The sequence below is a fragment of the Cannabis sativa genome, chromosome X, assembly GCF_029168945.1.
Source record: "Cannabis sativa cultivar Pink pepper isolate KNU-18-1 chromosome X, ASM2916894v1, whole genome shotgun sequence".
Lineage (NCBI taxonomy): Eukaryota > Viridiplantae > Streptophyta > Magnoliopsida > Rosales > Cannabaceae > Cannabis > Cannabis sativa.
In genome coordinates, this window is record NC_083610.1 from 44,800,228 (window position 1) to 44,818,765 (window position 18,538).

The 18,538-nt window shown below is 31.3% G+C and overlaps 3 protein-coding genes and 1 long non-coding RNA gene across 4 annotated transcripts; 1 reads left to right on the forward strand and 3 right to left on the reverse strand.

Annotated features, from left to right (window-relative positions):
- Window positions 1–735: 735 nt before the first annotated feature.
- On the forward strand, window positions 736–2,918 carry LOC133032210 (uncharacterized). The gene is made up of 9 exons (XM_061106081.1): window positions 736–1,065; window positions 1,185–1,388; window positions 1,482–1,574; window positions 1,673–1,771; window positions 1,843–2,124; window positions 2,231–2,269; window positions 2,350–2,430; window positions 2,545–2,784; window positions 2,874–2,918. The coding sequence occupies exons 1-9, from the start codon at window positions 736–738 to the stop codon at window positions 2,916–2,918; spliced, it is 1,413 nt and encodes a 470-aa protein (XP_060962064.1).
- Window positions 2,919–4,189: 1,271 nt separating this feature from the next.
- On the reverse strand, window positions 4,190–5,131 carry LOC133032211 (mitogen-activated protein kinase kinase kinase 20-like). Its single transcript, XM_061106082.1, has one exon. It carries the CDS (start codon window positions 5,129–5,131, stop codon window positions 4,190–4,192), a length of 942 nt encoding a protein of 313 aa, XP_060962065.1.
- Window positions 5,132–8,235: 3,104 nt separating this feature from the next.
- Window positions 8,236–10,062, reverse strand: LOC133032527 (uncharacterized). Its single transcript, XR_009685153.1, has 3 exons — window positions 9,919–10,062; window positions 8,995–9,036; window positions 8,236–8,514 (listed from the first exon to the last, which is right to left on the reverse strand). It is a non-coding gene; the product is annotated as an uncharacterized LOC133032527 (long non-coding RNA).
- Window positions 10,063–12,587: 2,525 nt separating this feature from the next.
- LOC133032212 (uncharacterized) lies at window positions 12,588–17,651 on the reverse strand. Its single transcript, XM_061106083.1, has 3 exons — window positions 17,515–17,651; window positions 16,591–16,632; window positions 12,588–16,110 (listed from the first exon to the last, which is right to left on the reverse strand). The coding sequence occupies exon 3, from the start codon at window positions 15,357–15,359 to the stop codon at window positions 12,588–12,590; it is 2,772 nt and encodes a 923-aa protein (XP_060962066.1). The 5' UTR covers window positions 15,360–16,110; window positions 16,591–16,632; window positions 17,515–17,651.
- Between the last annotated feature and the right edge of the window lie 887 nt (window positions 17,652–18,538).

Consider the following 18,538-nt stretch of genomic DNA (forward strand, 5'->3'; position numbering starts at 1 on the left):
TACCTAACACTCAATTCCCATCAATAGAATTTTCCGATCAATCTACTGAATGAACCAATAACTATGATGTTTTTACCAAAATGGTAGGTAAAATGGTCAAATCAACAATAATTAATTTATTAGTTTGCTTCCCATTTATGGCTAACAAACATTCTTTGTTTACAATTTTTCCTTTTTCTTTTTTAGACTTTTTATTTATTATATGATATGAACAAGGAAAAGAAAATAAAAACTTGTTTTGTTTTGATTTGATTTGCACAGAAGAACTCTTTCTTGAGATCAATTGTAGTTAAGCCACATTTCTATGTTTTCATATTTTTTTTACTTGTTAATAGCAATTTTTTATTATCGACTGTATAGTGTGGCTCACTATCTTTGCTTATGGATTAAAGTCATTTATTTTACATATATTCATTATTTTTATGTTTATTTTGTTGAGTCTTTAATTTTATAAAAACACAACATTGATTCTTTGTGATGAGTTAATTATCAAGTTAAAAGTAATATAAATTAATATTTCTTATGAGGGAAGTTTTAAGTAATTTTTGTTTAGCATCCTTTTTGTAATTACTTTTTTTATGATTTTGCTCTGGAAGACTTAATTTTTTTTTTTTTCATTTCAGTGAGCATTAAAGAATTTTATGATTTTAAAAGTAGTAGAAAGAATTTTATTGTTTATTTGAATAATTATGAAAGATTTATAACTATTCTACTTTTTTTTTATTATTGTTACAAATGTCTGCAGGTATGGATAGATATATGCAATATAGATTGGCTGAACAAGATGAAGATTGTGTAGATTCATTTACAGATTTGTTGACAAATAATAATGGTAAAAAGAATGGTAGAGGTCCAACACAAATGCGTGACATTTGGGGTAATCATGATGGTACAAAGATGGAAATCACATGTAATGAATTTGGGCAACCACATGATAAAAACGCAAGTAAGCTTACAAATTTTATTGGGACATTAGTACGAGATGGAAAAAATGCTCCAATTAACTACAAAAGTTGGCATAAGGTACCTGACAAATACAAAGATAGAATGTGGAAAATCATACAGGTAAAAAATTATTGTTTTTTCAAATGATTTTTTTAGCATTTTAGATCAGTAGTTGAATTAATTTTGAAATTTCTATTTAGTACATTTAAGATTGCTAATGCATGCTTTAAAACTTCTAGGAAAAATTTGATATTCCTCCTCTGGCAGAAAATTGGACTATGCGGTCTTGTGGTAAGGAACTTAAAAATTGGAAAGCTTATCTTAAGAGAACTTACTATTCGGAAACTTTATCTTTTGAGGAGCAAAAAAAATATAAGGATAAAAGAGTATATGCTGGGCAATGGGAGGAATTAATAAAATATTGCGCAACAGACGATGCAAAGGTATTTTTTCTTTTAATATTTAATTGAGTATATTATTTTTTCATATTTCACTAATTTAATATTTATTAAATGCAATTTTATATATTGTTTTAGAAAATAAGTGCTACAAACAAAGCTAGTCGTGGTCAAAAGAAATACAACCATACAACTGGCACAAAAAGTTTTGCACAAATTAGAGCAGCACAGGTAAACTACAAAATTATTTGAGCATATAGATTGAACATTGCTTCGTAAGTATGCATACTTTGATTAATATTTAATTACAACTAAATATTCATTTGTAGAAAGAGAATGGTGGAAGTACACCAACACGTGCTGCTATGTTTAACGTCTGCTATACAAAAAAAGATAAGAGTGTAACTGATACAACGAAAGAAGTAATGGTATGATCGAATATTTTTTAATTTATGCCTAGCTTGTTGTTTTATTACTTCTTAATTTATATTAATGATAGGTACAATTACAAGAGAAACAAGAGTTGAATGAAGATGTATCAAAGGAAAAGGGTATGAATGACACTTTCTCTGAAGTAATGGGTAAAGAAAAATACGGATCAGTCCGTATGTACGGCTTTGGTGTTTGCCCATCTGACGTATGGGAAAACAAATCCACCAAGAAAGGAAACCAAAAGAAGTATATACAGACTCTAGAAGCTGAATTGAAAGAATTAAGATCTCAAGTTCAAGCCAACAAGCAAAATTACAATGCAAATGACACATCTATTATACCTGACATGGTTAGAGCTTTAATCTCTCTATTTTTTTTTTTTTTAATAATATCTCTTTAGTTTTTATTATTATTCCATATTTTTCAGTACTTAAAACTGAACATATTATGTGCAGGCTCTTAATTACAATGACAATGCCACTTCTTCACAACTGGTTACGTTTTAATTTTTCAATTGATTCAAAAAAATTATTAACCAATAAATTATGTTACTGATATGTTGTTATATATGTAGGCCAAAAAGCCTTGTATGTCACATAACAAGGAATCTCGACGTCAGTTGTGGTTTTCATCTTCAGCATATGATATTCCAATTGTTGAGATAAATATTATTATTATTATATAGTTTAGTTATTACTTAAATATTAATATTTTTTATTAATGAATTTATTAATTTTTGTGTATTTTTATGTCATAATTTATTGTGTAGGTTGGTGAAATGGTTAATCTTAAGAGTGTTACTGCTGATCCTGAAACAATTGCTATTGGTCTAGTTGTTAGTAAAGATTCATCAAAAGAAGTTGGAGGAAAAGAGCTCGGAGATCATTATTCTGAAGTTGTTGTTCAAGTTTGTATCAACCCCGACGAGGAATTAATTAGACCATATGGACAATACAAGACAATTGGTGAAGTTGTTGGAGCATCTATTGCATGGTCAACAACATTTCTGGTAACAATTAAATACATATTTAAAGTTTTCATTATATATGTATATGGATGATTATTTATTTGTTATTTATTGTGCTAAAAATTATGCAGGTTTCACGAAAATCAGATAAACAACTTCATGATTCAATGATGTGACTTTACTAACATAGAAAAATAGACTAAATTGTAAATATTTTTTTATTTTTATTGATGTTGTATAGATAGTTTGTATACAATTTTTATTATTATTGTTCATGTTTGTTGTAAGAATACAAAATTATTATGTATTATATTTTTATATTGTTGAAATATATATGTAACAAACTTATTTTAGTTTGAATGTTAATATAAAATTATATTTATTCCCCTTTTATGTTTAGAGTTTTTTTATATATTATTGACTTTTATGGTTTAGAGTTTTTTTTTTAATACATATATAAATTAAATAAGGAATAAAAAATGAGTAAAAATTAGAAAATTAATGATTTATATATATATATAAAAAAAATTCTATTATTTTAATTAAAAATAAATAATACATTATATATAATTTTTAGTGGCCTTTTAGAAAAATGTCACTAGTATAATTTTTTTACATTTTCAAAATGTCACTATATTATTTTTTAAACATTAAATATATAAATAATAAATATTATGGTGACATTTGAAATTGCCACAATTCATATTTAGGTGACATTTTCAAATGTGACTAGAAAACTAATTAGTGACATTTGAATTTTTAGTCACATTAGTATAGCTTACATTTTATAAAAATGCTACTAAAATATAAAATGTCACTAAATATTAGTAACAGTGACATTTTAAAAATGACACTAATTAGAGTTTTTGGTGTAGTGACTGTAATTAAAAAGTGGATTTCCAAAATCATACCTTTGTTTTTTGGAACCCAGAACTTTGTACACTTGATCTTTGAAGAATTATAGGGGAATCGAGCTATCTGAGGCGAGCTCAAGAGGATGTACCCAGCAATTGTTTTTGGGGAACCTCTATAAATCTGGTGTATTCTCTTCCTTTTATTTTTCTGCAGTTTCTATATTATGTTTATGTGATTTCTGGGGTGGGATAGGATCGGTTTAAGGTGTTTAATCATCTCTGGTTTTTTCTGTGTTTCATTGTTGATGGTGTTCTTCATGTTCTTCAAAGAAGAACATTGAAGAAGAAGGAGGCGTTTGTTTTTTAAGAAAATTTCATATAAATTTTTATTTCAATTTTTTTTATCATAATATTTAAAATAATAAAATTTATTTTTATTTGATAGGTATAGTTTTTAAGAAAATGAATTGGAAGAAAAAAATTAAAAAAGCTTAATACAATTAAAAATATAATTTTTTATATAAAATAAAAATTATTAAAATAAAGTGTCTTTAAAATTTTTTACATATCAAATAAAGATAGATTGATAAAAATTAAGAGTTCTTTATCTTTTTTCTCTTAGGAATTACTTTATTAATAAATCCACTCCCACCTACAAATGGATGACTCAAAAGCATGGTGGCGGATGGTCTTTCCAATGGATTGGCTTCAAAACACTTGACGAGAAAATCTTTAGCATCTTTAGACATAGTTTCATTCATTTTGTTGTTCCATCTCATACTTCCATCTGTTAGCATATATAAAACAATACAACCTAGTGCCCATATATCCGAACACTGTTCTTGAATTTCATCTTCTACACATTCCGGAGCCCAATAAACTTTTGTTCCTTTCACAATACCAGGAGTCCTCCAATCATCAGACATCTTTTTCGAAAGTCCAAAATCCGATATTTTAGCCACAAAATCCTCATCGTCGTCTTCTTCCTTCACCATCAATATATTCTCAGGTTTCAAATCGCAATGAACAATACCTTTCTTGTGAACACACTCAAGTCCTCTCAAAATAGATTTTGTATATCTTTGTCTCACTTTAGTCTCAGACAATATAGTAACGTCCATAAAATCAGCTAAACATCCACCTTGAGCATACTCCAAGAAAACATTGTAGAGTTTAGTTTTGTTTCCGTTGTTGTCTGTTGTGATTGTTATGTCATCTCCAAAACATCGAACAATGTAAGGACTATCATGAAAGAGTTGGAGTAACTTCTTCTCCTTCTTGAGCTCATCACTACGAGAAGCCAAAGTAGTTTTAACGGCCATAATAGGATGAGAACCATTTAAACGTGATGATGTTATTATTGGAGGTGGTTTGATCATCTCAACCAAGTAAACAGTGCCATTATAACCTTTTCCAAGTAGTTGACTTCGTTTCCATTTACCCGTATTATTTATAGAGTAAATACTTTGTTCTTCACTATAATCATTTTCATGAACATTGCTATAAAAATCACTTTCTCTACGTAATCTCTTCATTGTTTCTTTTAATTAATATCTTTGTTTTTTAATTTCTGAATATGTAATGAATTATGTATCATATATTAGGGCTTAGGCATTATATATAGTGACTTAATAATAGTTTCAAATAAATACGCGTACAAAAAGATTTTTTTACATATCTTTTAAATTTAAAATATCTCACCGTTGCTTTCCTTTTTTTTAATGAATACGTTAATTTGGAATAATAAATTTATTTGTTTAAAATTAAAATAGCATTATTAATTTAACCTGAAATTCTATATAGATTAATTTATAAATCTAACGATCAAAATCACTCAGTTTAGATATTTTTTTTTATGAATTATCTATTACTTAAATCACATATATATATATTTCTTCAAAAAAAAAAAAAAAAAAATCACATATATATATACTACACTACTATACGCGCATATTTTAAGTTATATTTCAAATTTAAATCTGTACACATATATATCTTCATATCTTTTTTTTATTATTATTATTATAATATCTGAGTTTGATTTAACTTTGAATATATATTTTTATTTTAATTTAGTGGAGGAACCCTGCACGGGTTTATTAAAAAATATTTACATTAGGGGTTTTCCATTTATTTTTTTTAAGGTTAATGTATATTTTTTTAAAAAAAAAAAAACAAGACTAATATGTATTTGTACAAATAAATTGTAATCATTACAATTATAAAAAATATATTTTCCCCCAAATTTTTAAAATTTATAATATCTCCTTAAAGTTTAATTTTTTTTTTTTGGTAAATTACGGCTTAAATACTTAATGTTTCAGATTTTATACACTTAAATACCTAATGTTTATTTTTGGAGGCGAAAATACCTAATGTTACAATTCTCTTACACCGTTACTACCACTTCCGTAAATATAGACACGTGAGTGTACAAATGCATTAAATTTATTTATTTTATTTTAAAATTTAATATTCTTAATATCAAAAACTAAATATTACTTATTTTTTTAAAAAAATAAGAGAGATACAATACTAAATTATCATAGCTGAGTGAACCAGTGCATTATATGGAACATGATTATCGAATTGAAGTGCTAAGATCATGTGAAAATTGTTATGAGAACAAGTTTTTGTTTTTTTTTTTAAATAAAGTAGCATTTAGTTTCTGATATTAAAAATTTTAAGTTTTAAAATAAAATAAAAATAAATGTAATGCATCTAAACTCTTCACGTGTCCATATTTATGAGTTAAGGGAAGTGGTAGTAACGGTGTAAGAGTATTGTAACATTAGGTATTTTTGCCTCCAAAAATAAACATTAGGTATTTATAAAATTTGAAACATTAGGTATTTATGCCGCAATTTATTTATTTATTTATTTTTTATGTGTATGTAGCCTACCAACGAAATTATTTAGTATAATTAGTGTTTAGTTTAGTAGTATATAATAATTTGATTTTAACATTTGTTAGGGTACAATTTACATTATTAACTATAAAGTTCTTTTTTTTTTTTTTGAAATGGCTATAATGTTGGAATCTATATACGGTAGAACCTCTATTTAAGAATACTCTATTCAAGAATAACCTCTAATTTGTTATAAAAAAATCAAGTCCCAATTTGGGCCAGTTATAAATAAGAATAACCTCTAAATTGTAATTAGTTATACATTTTCTAAGTCCCGTATTAACAAAATATACCTCTATATAAGAATAATTACATCTTAATAAAATATATACATATATTTTATAAAATTGTTTATGTAGAATTAGTAATTTTATTCCAAATTATAATACATGTATAAATATTATATTTACTCAAAAATAATTCTATTATGATATAATATTAATGATTGTTTAATGTCATTATTGTTACATTGATATTTTTTATATTTTGATTTTTTTTTTCTAGTGTAACTCTATTTAGTTATAACCTCTCAATTAGAATATAATTTGCTTAGTCTCAAGTGTATTCTTGGATAGAGGTTCTACTATATATATAAAGGAGAAGTATGAGGCGGTGACGTGGCCGTCCGAAATTACTTCAAATAGCACTATCTCTTCTCTCCTTAATTCTCTCATTTTTTTTAATTTTTTATTAAGTTTATAATTATTATAAGATTAATTAATTAACTAAAATACTTATTTCTATTTCCTCTTTATTTCTCTCATTTATTTAATTTTTTATTCGATTTATTAATATTAAATGATTCATAAAATGATTCGTATTAATTTTTTACTTTTTAAAAAAATCTCTAACTAATATAAAAGTTCCATCCTTGAGCCACCCAATCTTTTTTCAATATTTATTTTTTTTTAAAAAAAAAAAAAAACTTCTCCAATAAGTATAACACCAATATAATTATAACTAACACCAATATATAATTATAATATATATTTTTTTTAAAAAAAAAAAAACTTCTCCAATAAATATAGATTATTAATATATAACACCAATATAATTATAATTAACACTAATATATAATTATAATATATTTTTTTTTTAAAAAAAAAAACTTCTCCAATAAATATAGATTATTAATATATAACACCAATCTAATTATTTTTAATATCTATACGTATAACACCAATATAATTATAATTAACACCAATATATAATTATAATATCTATTTGTAGCCCTAACTTTACGTATAACACCAATATATATATATGAATATTTATTTATTATCCTGCACACTTTGTCTTACCATCTGAATTTCATTTATAGGTAACTTTATTATAGTTTTATTTTGCGCAATTGACAATCACGATGTCTTACAATTCGAATTTCATCCATAAGATAACTCTATCATAGTTTTCTTTTGTTTCTCTTCCTCTTTATAATTATAACTTTTTTGAATTTGACTTCCATTTTTTCTTTCTCTTTATAGTTATAGCTTTTTTAGATTCGATGATCTTTATTTTTATGATAATTTACTCTCTCAATCTTAATATTTTTTCTAATACTCTAACTAATAAATAATAAGTATTTATTTTGTTGTTAGGTTTTTTGTATTTATTTTGATTTTTTTTTTCTAAAAAACTTATAAAAAAGAGGGTTGTGAAGTGAGATACGGTGATAACACCGACTTTAAATGTAATGGCAATTATGTAACGCCCTTACTTACGTAAAATAAGATGTCATAAATAAACTGGCGTTAAGATACTAATGTTGCCTTTATTAAAAAAAAAATAACAATTTTCAAAACATGGGTACCCAGTTGAAAATAAAGTATTACCACTTAGGGAAAAGTAATAGAAAATTTAAACGACAACATCCTCGATAAGTTTAATAAATTAAAAAAAAAACTTTCAGCGGAAGATGGCCAAGACCACACGCAGTTACATGATCACACGAGATACACCCCATGCTGCCCAGACTCAACTTGTCACCGAAAACTTACAGGCTTACTTATCTGCACATAGGGGGTAAATAAGGGGTGAGCTGCAAAGCCCAGTAAGGAAAAACAAAATACTATGTACCAGCATTCACACATCATAGCACAAACATATACATCAAACATACAACAACCTAATCATAAGTATAAATAGAGGCAGCCACACAAATACTGAAATACCACACACTCACACTCACAATCACACTCCAGCTTCCATACAAATCTGGAGTGTCTTACGTTCTTAACCAGAACGCAGTACCAATAACCAGTGCACCCTTACGTACACTGCCTCACTTACCACATCACCATACATGTGTGGTTTCCAACCACTTCCAAGTACCTGGAACATGATTAAACAGCCATATACAATTCATCGATAAAACACTATTTCACCGAAACTATCACATTCCACAGTTTCAGTACAATTTATTCAAGCAGTCATACTAGATACTCAAACCATATAAAAAGCAAGTATAAAGTATAATTATTTTTCCTTACCTCAACTCCGCTGTAATTAACTCCTACGATACCTTCTAGGCCCTATAACAATTAGTGAAACCCTTAGTCCACCGATAAACTCAATATATTTATTACTCTTACTGTACAGCAACTTTAGCCTAGAATTTGACTTATAAAACGTTTGAATTAGAAGTCCTACTGTTCACAAAGTTTTTAGTTAATTGAAAGACCTTTCTAACGGTATAAAGATCATCAAAATCGGAGCTATAACCTAGGAGTTATGCATGTTTTCTCAAAACAGTTTCTTCAAAATCCTGGATCATGCCGATTTCTGAATACAGTCCAAAAATAAAAGTTTTAAAAATAGTTACACCTCGATCTAGACAATACTTTCTTCATAAAAAATGTAGCTATTTTTCTAAGCTTTAAAACGAGATAAAGATCTTTTAAAATGGATCAAAAGTGAGAGAGATATTGAATTTTTACTGAAGATACTTTTTCTGAAACAAAACTTAAAACGAAATATCATAACCGAGTAAAGATACTAACTTTTGACTGGTAAGAACTCCTAATTAGGGAAAGGTTTATTCACAGAAAATATGGATTATTGAATTATCTTTCTAACAGTACAAGAATCGCTTGAAAATAATAGATATCGAGAGAGATATGACACTTTTACTACGGCAATATCGAAAAAAAATTTAAAAAAACTGTAATTCGAAAGTCAGTGTAAAACATGAATTTTTTGACATCGAAATAATCAAAATTAGGAAATAGTTTCTTCATGAAAAATGTAGAACATTAAATTATCTTTAAAAAGGTACCTAGATCACTGAAAACGGACATACGAGGAGAGAGATATGGCAGTTTTATGAAAACCTATTTCTCTGAAAACGAAAATAAAACATACTTACGAAAAACCTACATCCAACCCTAACATTAAGAGACAGTAAAAGTTTTTACCTTAGAAATTGAATATTGTGATAGAGGCTTCAATTTATGCTATGCTGTAATTTGGTGTGATAGAGGCTATGAGAGATTTAGGAATTATCTAAGTGGAGAGAAAGAAGTAGAGAATGAAATTTGTGTTCATCGTTTCATTGAATGGTAAAACCATATCGTATATATTCAACTGATTAGAGAAAATCTAGGAATTTAAAATTTAAACTCAGCTATACCTTTTATTTTTTTAAGGAATAAATTATTGATTAATTACTAATATAAAATTCCTCATAATTTAAATTTAAATTCAACTAAGTCAAATATCCTAAACTAACTTCCTCATTCTTCTCTCACTCTCACGTGTCCCTCTCTCTATTCATCTATTACTATAGCCTTTATAAAAATATATTTATATATTTTATTATCAAGCTTATACAAAATATATATATATTCCTATTATAAATACCACTAGTCTTATTTATTTAATAAACCTATATGTATAAAATAGTATACTAATTTTTATCTATATTCCTATTACATGTATAACAAATCTTATCACTTAATCATACTACTATTTACTAATAACTTATTCTCTAATATAATTAATATAAATTAATACTTAATCTAATTAACTATATAATTGTACTTAGCAAATACTAATAATATTCATATTTTATTTAATGCAACAATAACATATCAAAACACACAATAATATACCAAAAATAATATACTTGTACTGGATATTACATTCTACCCTCCTTAAAGGAAATTTCGTCCTCGAAATTAGACTTACCAAAAAGTTCGGGGTACTGTTCTTTCATGTCTCCCTCCATTTCCCACGTTGCCTCCCTTTCTGAACGGTTGCTCCACAGAACTTTTACTAGAGGAATACTTTTGGACCTTAACTCCTTCGTTCCTCTCTCTATAATGCGAACTGGTCGCACTTCATAACTCAAGTCCTGCTTTAGCTCCATTCTTTCATAGTTCAGCACGTGTGATGGATCCGACACGTATTTTCGTAGCATAGAAATATGGAACACATTATGCGTCTCAGCTAATACTGGTGGCAGTGCCAGTCGATAAGCTACCTGTCCCACTCTGTCCAATATCTCAAAAGGACCTATAAATCTTGGACTTAGCTTTCCTCGCTTTCCAAAACGCATAACCCCTTTCATAGGTGACACTCGAAGGAACACTTTATCACCCACTGCAAATTCCACATTCCGTCTCTTTGCGTCGGCATAACTTTTCTGGCGGCTTTGTGCAGTTACCATTCTATTTCGAATCTTTTCTACCGCTTCAGTGGCCTCTCTTACTAGGTCTGGGCCTAAGTATCGCTTTTCGCCAACCTCATCCCAGTGTAGTGGTGATCGACACTTCCTCCCATACAACATTTCATAGGGTGCCATCCCTATTGTAGATTGATAGCTATTGCTGTACGAGAACTCCATTAGCGGCAAATAGTTACTCCAGTTACCTGGAAAATCCAACGCACAAGCTCGTAGCATGTCTTCTAGTATTTGAATAGTTCGTTCCGACTGTCCATCAGTTTGAGGATGGAATGCTGTACTCAACTTCAGTTTTGTGCCCAAAGCACTTTGCACACTTTCCCAAAACTTAGAGGTAAAAACTGAACCTCTATCAGATACAATGGTCTTTGGGACTCCGTGTAGCCTTACAATTTCTTTTACATACAGTTCAGCATATTGCTCTGCATTGTAATTAGTGCGCACAGGCAGAAAATGTGTTGATTTCGTGAGTCTGTCGATAATCACCCAGATGGAATCCTGTTGTTTACTGTTCTTCGGTAACCCTGTCACAAAATCCATAGCAATATCTTCCCATTTCCACTCAGGAATATCAAGAGATTGCAACAGCCCCGCAGGTCTCTGGTGTTCGGCCTTAACTTGCTGGCAGGTAAGACATTTTGCTACAAATTTTGCTATATCATTTTTCATACCCGGCCACCAATACCTACCTTTCAGATCATTGTACATTTTGGTTGATCCTGGGTGTAAAGAATAGGGTGTAGTGTGCGCCTCTTGTAAGATTTTTGATTGCAACTCCGCTTTCTTAGGTACACACACCCTTGCCTTGTATAGTAGAATACCCTCTTCATTAACTGAGAAGTCCCCGACTTTCCCATTTTGTAGTTCGACCCGCTTCTTGATTAAAAACTCATCTTGGGCTTGTTCTTCTTTGATATTCTCTAATAAATTTGATTCAATTGTGAGGTTAGCTAGCTTTCACCGTTACTAACTCTATTCCGCATCTCTCGATTTCCTGTTGCAACGGCACTTTTAATGCCCTTAACATTGATAAGCTTGCATAGTTGCGTCGCTAAGTGCATCCGCCACTACATTAGCCTTTCCAGATGGTACAGTATCTCACAATCGTAATCTTTTACCAGTTCCAACCACCGCCTCTGTCTCATGTTGAGCTCTTTCTGCGTAAAGAAGTATTTTAGGCTTTTGTGATCCGTGTATATTTCACACTTCTCTCCATAGAGGTAGTGCCTCCAGATTTTCAATGCAAAGACCACTGCTGCCAACTCTAAGTCATGAGTTGGGTACCTTGTCTCATACTCCTTTAGCTGCCTAGAGGCATAGGCTACCACCTTCTCATTCTGCATCAACACACAGCCGAGCCCTTGCTTTGATGCGTCGCAATATACTACAAATTTGTCTTTGTTAGTTGGAACACACGGGGACAGTCGTTATGAGTTTATCTTTCAATGTCTGAAAGCTTTCCTCACATTTATCTGTCCATGCAAATTTTTGTTGCTTTCGAGTCAAATTCGTCAATGGTGTGGCTATTTTTGAGAACCCTTCAACGAATCTCCTATAATATCCAGCTAGTCCGAGGAAACTCCGAACCTCACTTGCGGTTTTTGGTTTTGGCCAGCTCTTCACTGCTTCAATTTTCGCAGGGTCCACCTCTACCCCATCTTTGGACACTATATGGCCTAGAAACGCCACTTTCTCCAACCATAACTCACACTTTTTGAATTTGGCGTACAATTGGTGCTCTTTGAGTCTACTTAGAGTTAGCCTTAAGTGCTCCTCATGCTCTTCCATTGTCCTTGAATAAATGAGTATGTCATCAATGAATACCACCACAAACTTGTCAAGATATTCCTTGAATACTCTATTCATTAAATCCATGAAGGCTGCTGGGGCATTGGTTAACCCAAATGACATCACTAGAAATTCATAATGCCCATACCGTGTTCGAAATGCCGTCTTTGCTATATCTTCCTCTCGGACTTTCAATTGGTGGTACCCAGATCTCAAGTCGATCTTTGAAAAGACGATCGCCCCTTGTAACTGATCAAACAAATCATCGATGCGAGGCAAGGGATACTTGTTCTTTATAGTCACTTTGTTCAGCTCTCGATAGTCTATACACATCCGCATACTACCGTCCTTCTTCTTGACAAACAACACTGGCGCACCCCAAGGTGAGTAACTTGGTCTAATGAACCCCTTGTCTAAAAGATCTTGTAGTTGAGCCTTCAATTCCTTCAATTCATTGGGAGCCATGCGGTATGGAGCCCTCGAGATTGGCGCTGTGCCTGGCGCTAACTCAATCACAAATTCTATCTCTCTATCTGGGGGTAGCCCTGGTAGGTCTTCCGGAAAAACTTCTTGGAATTCACATACTATGTGGACATTCTCTGGCTTGAGGGTGGTTTCTCTTGACTTGTCTACTATGCTGGCCAAGTATGCTTGACATCCCGCACGTATCATCTTTTGTGCCTTCAGGGCTGTAACTAGCGGTAAGCTTGACTTGACTTTGATTCCTTCAAATATGAATGCCTCTCCAGATTCAGGGGTGAAAGTCACTGTCCTCTTTCGGCAGTCTATTGTTGCTCCATGTCGTGATAGCCAATCCATACCCAAGATAAGATCGTAATCCCTCATCTCCAGCTCTATCAGATCTCCACTAAGTTCCTTGTCTGCAATCCTTATTGGCGCATCCCGCACTCCTCTAGATGATATCATAACCTCGCCCGAGGGCAACTCCGTCATGAACTTATAACTAAAGTTTACATACGGTAGTTCTAACTTATCTATCATCTTTAAAGCAATAAATGAGTGCGTAGCTCCAGAATCAAATAAAACAGTACATAGTTTTCCAGAGATAGAAATCTGACCTGCAACCACAGTGTTACTAGTCTCAGCCTCCCCTCTGGTTAGTGCAAATACTCGAGCTGGGACAAGTTTGTCATCCTTGAGTTGATCGCCCTTTTGTGGACAGTCCTTCTTATAGTGGCCTGGTTGCCCACACTTGTAACAAGTCTTGCCTTTCAGTCGACATTCTCCCGGATGCTTACGACCACATGTTGGGCATAGGGGGTACTCCACATATGGCTTCTTCCCTTTGTAGTTATTGGACCCTATCTTGTTTCTCTTGTCGGCTTCGTTGTGTTGGTTACTTGGCAGTTTTCTTTTGTTATCACCACCTCCATTACTGGCCTTTCTGGCCTCCCACCTTGCTGTATTGTCTTTCTGTATACGACTTTCACACAACTCAGCTTCTAGGGCTTTTTCCAATACCTCAGCATACGTGGTTGCCCTTACTCCTGACATCGCTATGTCCCGACTTATTCGGGAGTCGAGCCCTTCGGTAAAACGATGAATCCTCAAAAACTTAGTAGGAACCAGATCTGTGGCAAACTTTGCTAATCTGTCAAATTGGCGAGCATACTCTGTAACTGTAGACTTACCCTGCCTCAGGTTCGTGAACTCATTAACTCTAGCTGAGCGTATTGCTTCACTGTAGTATTTTTTGTTAAAAACTTGTACAAAGTCAGCCCAGGTCATTGCGGCCACATCCCGTGTTTGTTTAATAACATCCCACCAGATGCGGGCATCCTTTTTCAATAAACTAGCAGCACAAGCTACACTATCTCCGTTACCGAGCCGCATGTACTCAACAATACCTTCCACTGTTCTTAACCATTCCTCAGCTTCCATTGGATCTGAGCCCCCTTCAAAATTTGGTGGGTGTTGCTTGCGGAACCTTTCATATATTGGTTCCCATCGACCCTCCGGCACAGGCAAGTATTGCACCGGCAAAAATTGATGTTGTCCTTGATTGGGTTGTTCCTGACGGTTGTGAGCCTCTTCATCTCGCTTCCTAATTTCTTCCTTGAGACGAGCAACTTCTTGCGCCAAATCTTCTTGTTGTGGTGGCACCACTACAGGGGCGTTTTGGTGTTCTTGACCAACTACCCCAGCAGGGACTTCGTGGTTGCCCCCACCTTGACCTGGTTGTTGTCCATTTACAGGGGCATTTTGATTCTCCTGGATCACCGCCTCGGCAGGGACATGCTGGTTTCCCATGCCTCGACCGCGACCTCGACCGTGAGCACCTCCTCGCCCCCGACCTCTAGCTCGGTCTCTTACAGCCGCTCTTTCATTCAACCGGGTTGATCTTCTGGGTTCACCGTTTTCCATCAAATCCCTTAACTTGTTCTTCAAAAGAAAGGAGATGGTAGCGGTAAGAATAATAACGAAAGATGTATCTCGCTCAAAAAGGAAATATCTATACACTAAATTATATAAACTTAAAAAAAACGTAAATCATCAAGCAACAATTCACCATGTAAAATAAATAAATAAATAAATAATCTTCACTCATAAAAAAAAATACACTAATAAGAAAATTGTTTGAGTTATACTAAAATTCTAACTCCGAAGAATCAGTTAATTGTTTCGATTAACCATACCCTAAACTTCTAGCTAACTAAAGGAAAATCAAAAGATAAAGACTAAACCAAATTTAATATATAAGACATAACATATATAAGGCATACATACTTGATGACAAGTTGATCCTTTGCAGCGATGGTGTGTATGTCGCGTGAATTCAAGATCAATGTAATTGTGGCTCTGGTACCATTTTGTAACGCCCTTACTTACGTAAAATAAGATGCCATAAATAAACTGGCGTTAAGATACTAATGTTGCCTTTATTAAAAAAAAAATAACAATTTTCAAAACATGGGTACCCAGTTGAAAATAAAGTATTACCACTTAGGGAAAAGTAATAGAAAATTTAAACGACAACATCCTCGATAAGTTTAATAAATTAAAAAAAACTTTCAGCGGAAGATGGCCAAGACCACACGCAGTTACATGATCACACGAGATACACCCCATGCTGCCCAGACTCAACTTGTCACCGAAAACTTACAGGCTTACTTATCTGCACATAGGGGGTAAATAAGGGGTGAGCTGCAAAGCCCAGTAAGGAAAAACAAAATACTATGTACCAGCATTCACACATCATAGCACAAACATATACATCAAACATACAACAACCTAATCATAAGTATAAATAGAGGCAGCCACACAAATACTGAAATACCACACACTCACACTCACAATCACACTCCAGCTTCCATACAAATCTGGAGTGTCTTACGTTCTTAACCAGAACGCAGTACCAATAACCAGTGCACCCTTACGTACACTGCCTCACTTACCACATCACCATACATGTGTGGTTTCCAACCACTTCCAAGTACCTGGAACATGATTAAACAGCCATATACAATTCATCGATAAAACACTATTTCACCGAAACTATCACATTCCACAGTTTCAATACAATTTATTCAAGCAGTCATACTAGATACTCAAACCATATAAAAAGCAAGTATAAAGTATAATTATTTTTCCTTACCTCAACTCCGCTGTAATTAACTCCTACGATACCTTCTAGGCCCTATAACAATTAGTGAAACCCTTAGTCCACCGATAAACTCAATATATTTATTACTCTTACTGTACAGCAACTTTAGCCTAGAATTTGACTTATAAAACGTTTGAATTAGAAGTCCTACTGTTCACAAAGTTTTTAGTTAATTGAAAGACCTTTCTAACGGTATAAAGATCATCAAAATCGGAGCTATAACCTAGGAGTTATGCATGTTTTCTCAAAACAGTTTCTTCAAAATCCTGGATCATGCCGATTTCTGAATACAGTCCAAAAATAAAAGTTTTAAAAATAGTTACACCTCGATCTAGACAATACTTTCTTCATAAAAAATGTAGCTATTTTTCTAAGCTTTAAAACGAGATAAAGATCTTTTAAAATGGATCAAAAGTGAGAGAGATATTGAATTTTTACTGAAGATACTTTTTCTGAAACAAAACTTAAAACGAAATATCATAACCGAGTAAAGATACTAACTTTTGACTGGTAAGAACTCCTAATTAGGGAAAGGTTTATTCACAGAAAATATGGATTATTGAATTATCTTTCTAACAGTACAAGAATCGCTTGAAAATAATAGATATCGAGAGAGATATGACACTTTTACTACGGCAATATCGAAAAAAAATTTAAAAAAACTGTAATTCGAAAGTCAGTGTAAAACATGAATTTTTTGACATCGAAATAATCAAAATTAGGAAATAGTTTCTTCATGAAAAATGTAGAACATTAAATTATCTTTAAAAAGGTACCTAGATCACTGAAAACGGACATACGAGGAGAGAGATATGGCAGTTTTATGAAAACCTATTTCTCTGAAAACGAAAATAAAACATACTTACGAAAAACCTACATCCAACCCTAACATTAAGAGACAGTAAAAGTTTTTACCTTAGAAATTGAATATTGTGATAGAGGCTTCAATTTATGCTATGCTGTAATTTGGTGTGATAGAGGCTATGAGAGATTTAGGAATTATCTAAGTGGAGAGAAAGAAGTAGAGAATGAAATTTGTGTTCATCGTTTCATTGAATGGTAAAACCATATCGTATATATTCAACTGATTAGAGAAAATCTAGGAATTTAAAATTTAAACTCAGCTATACCTTTTATTTTTTTAAGGAATAAATTATTGATTAATTACTAATATAAAATTCCTCATAATTTAAATTTAAATTCAACTAAGTCAAATATCCTAAACTAACTTCCTCATTCTTCTCTCACTCTCACGTGTCCCTCTCTCTATTCATCTATTACTATAGCCTTTATAAAAATATATTTATATATTTTATTATCAAGCTTATACAAAATATATATATATTCCTATTATAAATACCACTAGTCTTATTTATTTAATAAACCTATATGTATAAAATAGTATACTAATTTTTATCTATATTCCTATTACATGTATAACAAATCTTATCACTTAATCATACTACTATTTACTAATAACTTATTCTCTAATATAATTAATATAAATTAATACTTAATCTAATTAACTATATAATTGTACTTAGCAAATACTAATAATATTCATATTTTATTTAATGCAACAATAACATATCAAAACACACAATAATATACCAAAAATAATATACTTGTACTGGATATTACAAATTACAAGTGAATTACGGTAACAATAGTAGTTTTGTAATCATATGAAAGTATTCTATAGATTTATTTTATTATTTTTTATAGATCTCTATTTTGTGTGAGAATTCAGTTCTAATATTCTTTTTTCACTATAATTTTTAAAAAAATCTCTTTTTGTGTTTTTTTTTTGTTACATAAGAAATAGTATGATAATTTTTTTTATATATATATATGGGTGACTATTCAATGGTTACATTTTTATTGTAACCATATGGTTACATTTTTCTTTAACCTGTAATAGCAGGTTACTAATAGGTAG

What these genes read in the sequence shown, in the direction of transcription:
- LOC133032210 (XM_061106081.1), top strand. Translation starts at nt 736, where the DNA reads ATGTCTGCAGGTATGGATAGATATATGCAATATAGATTGGCTGAACAA. An exon ending in ATACAACGAAAGAAGTAATG is followed by an intron (nt 1,772 to 1,842) that starts GTATGATCGAAT and finishes TATTAATGATAG; the next exon opens with GTACAATTACAAGAGAAACA. An exon ending in CATCTATTATACCTGACATG is followed by an intron (nt 2,125 to 2,230) that starts GTTAGAGCTTTA and finishes TATTATGTGCAG; the next exon opens with GCTCTTAATTACAATGACAA.
- LOC133032211 (XM_061106082.1), bottom strand. Translation starts at nt 5,131, where the DNA reads ATGAAGAGATTACGTAGAGAAAGTGATTTTTATAGCAATGTTCATGAA.
- LOC133032212 (XM_061106083.1), bottom strand. Translation starts at nt 15,359, where the DNA reads ATGGAAAACGGTGAACCCAGAAGATCAACCCGGTTGAATGAAAGAGCG.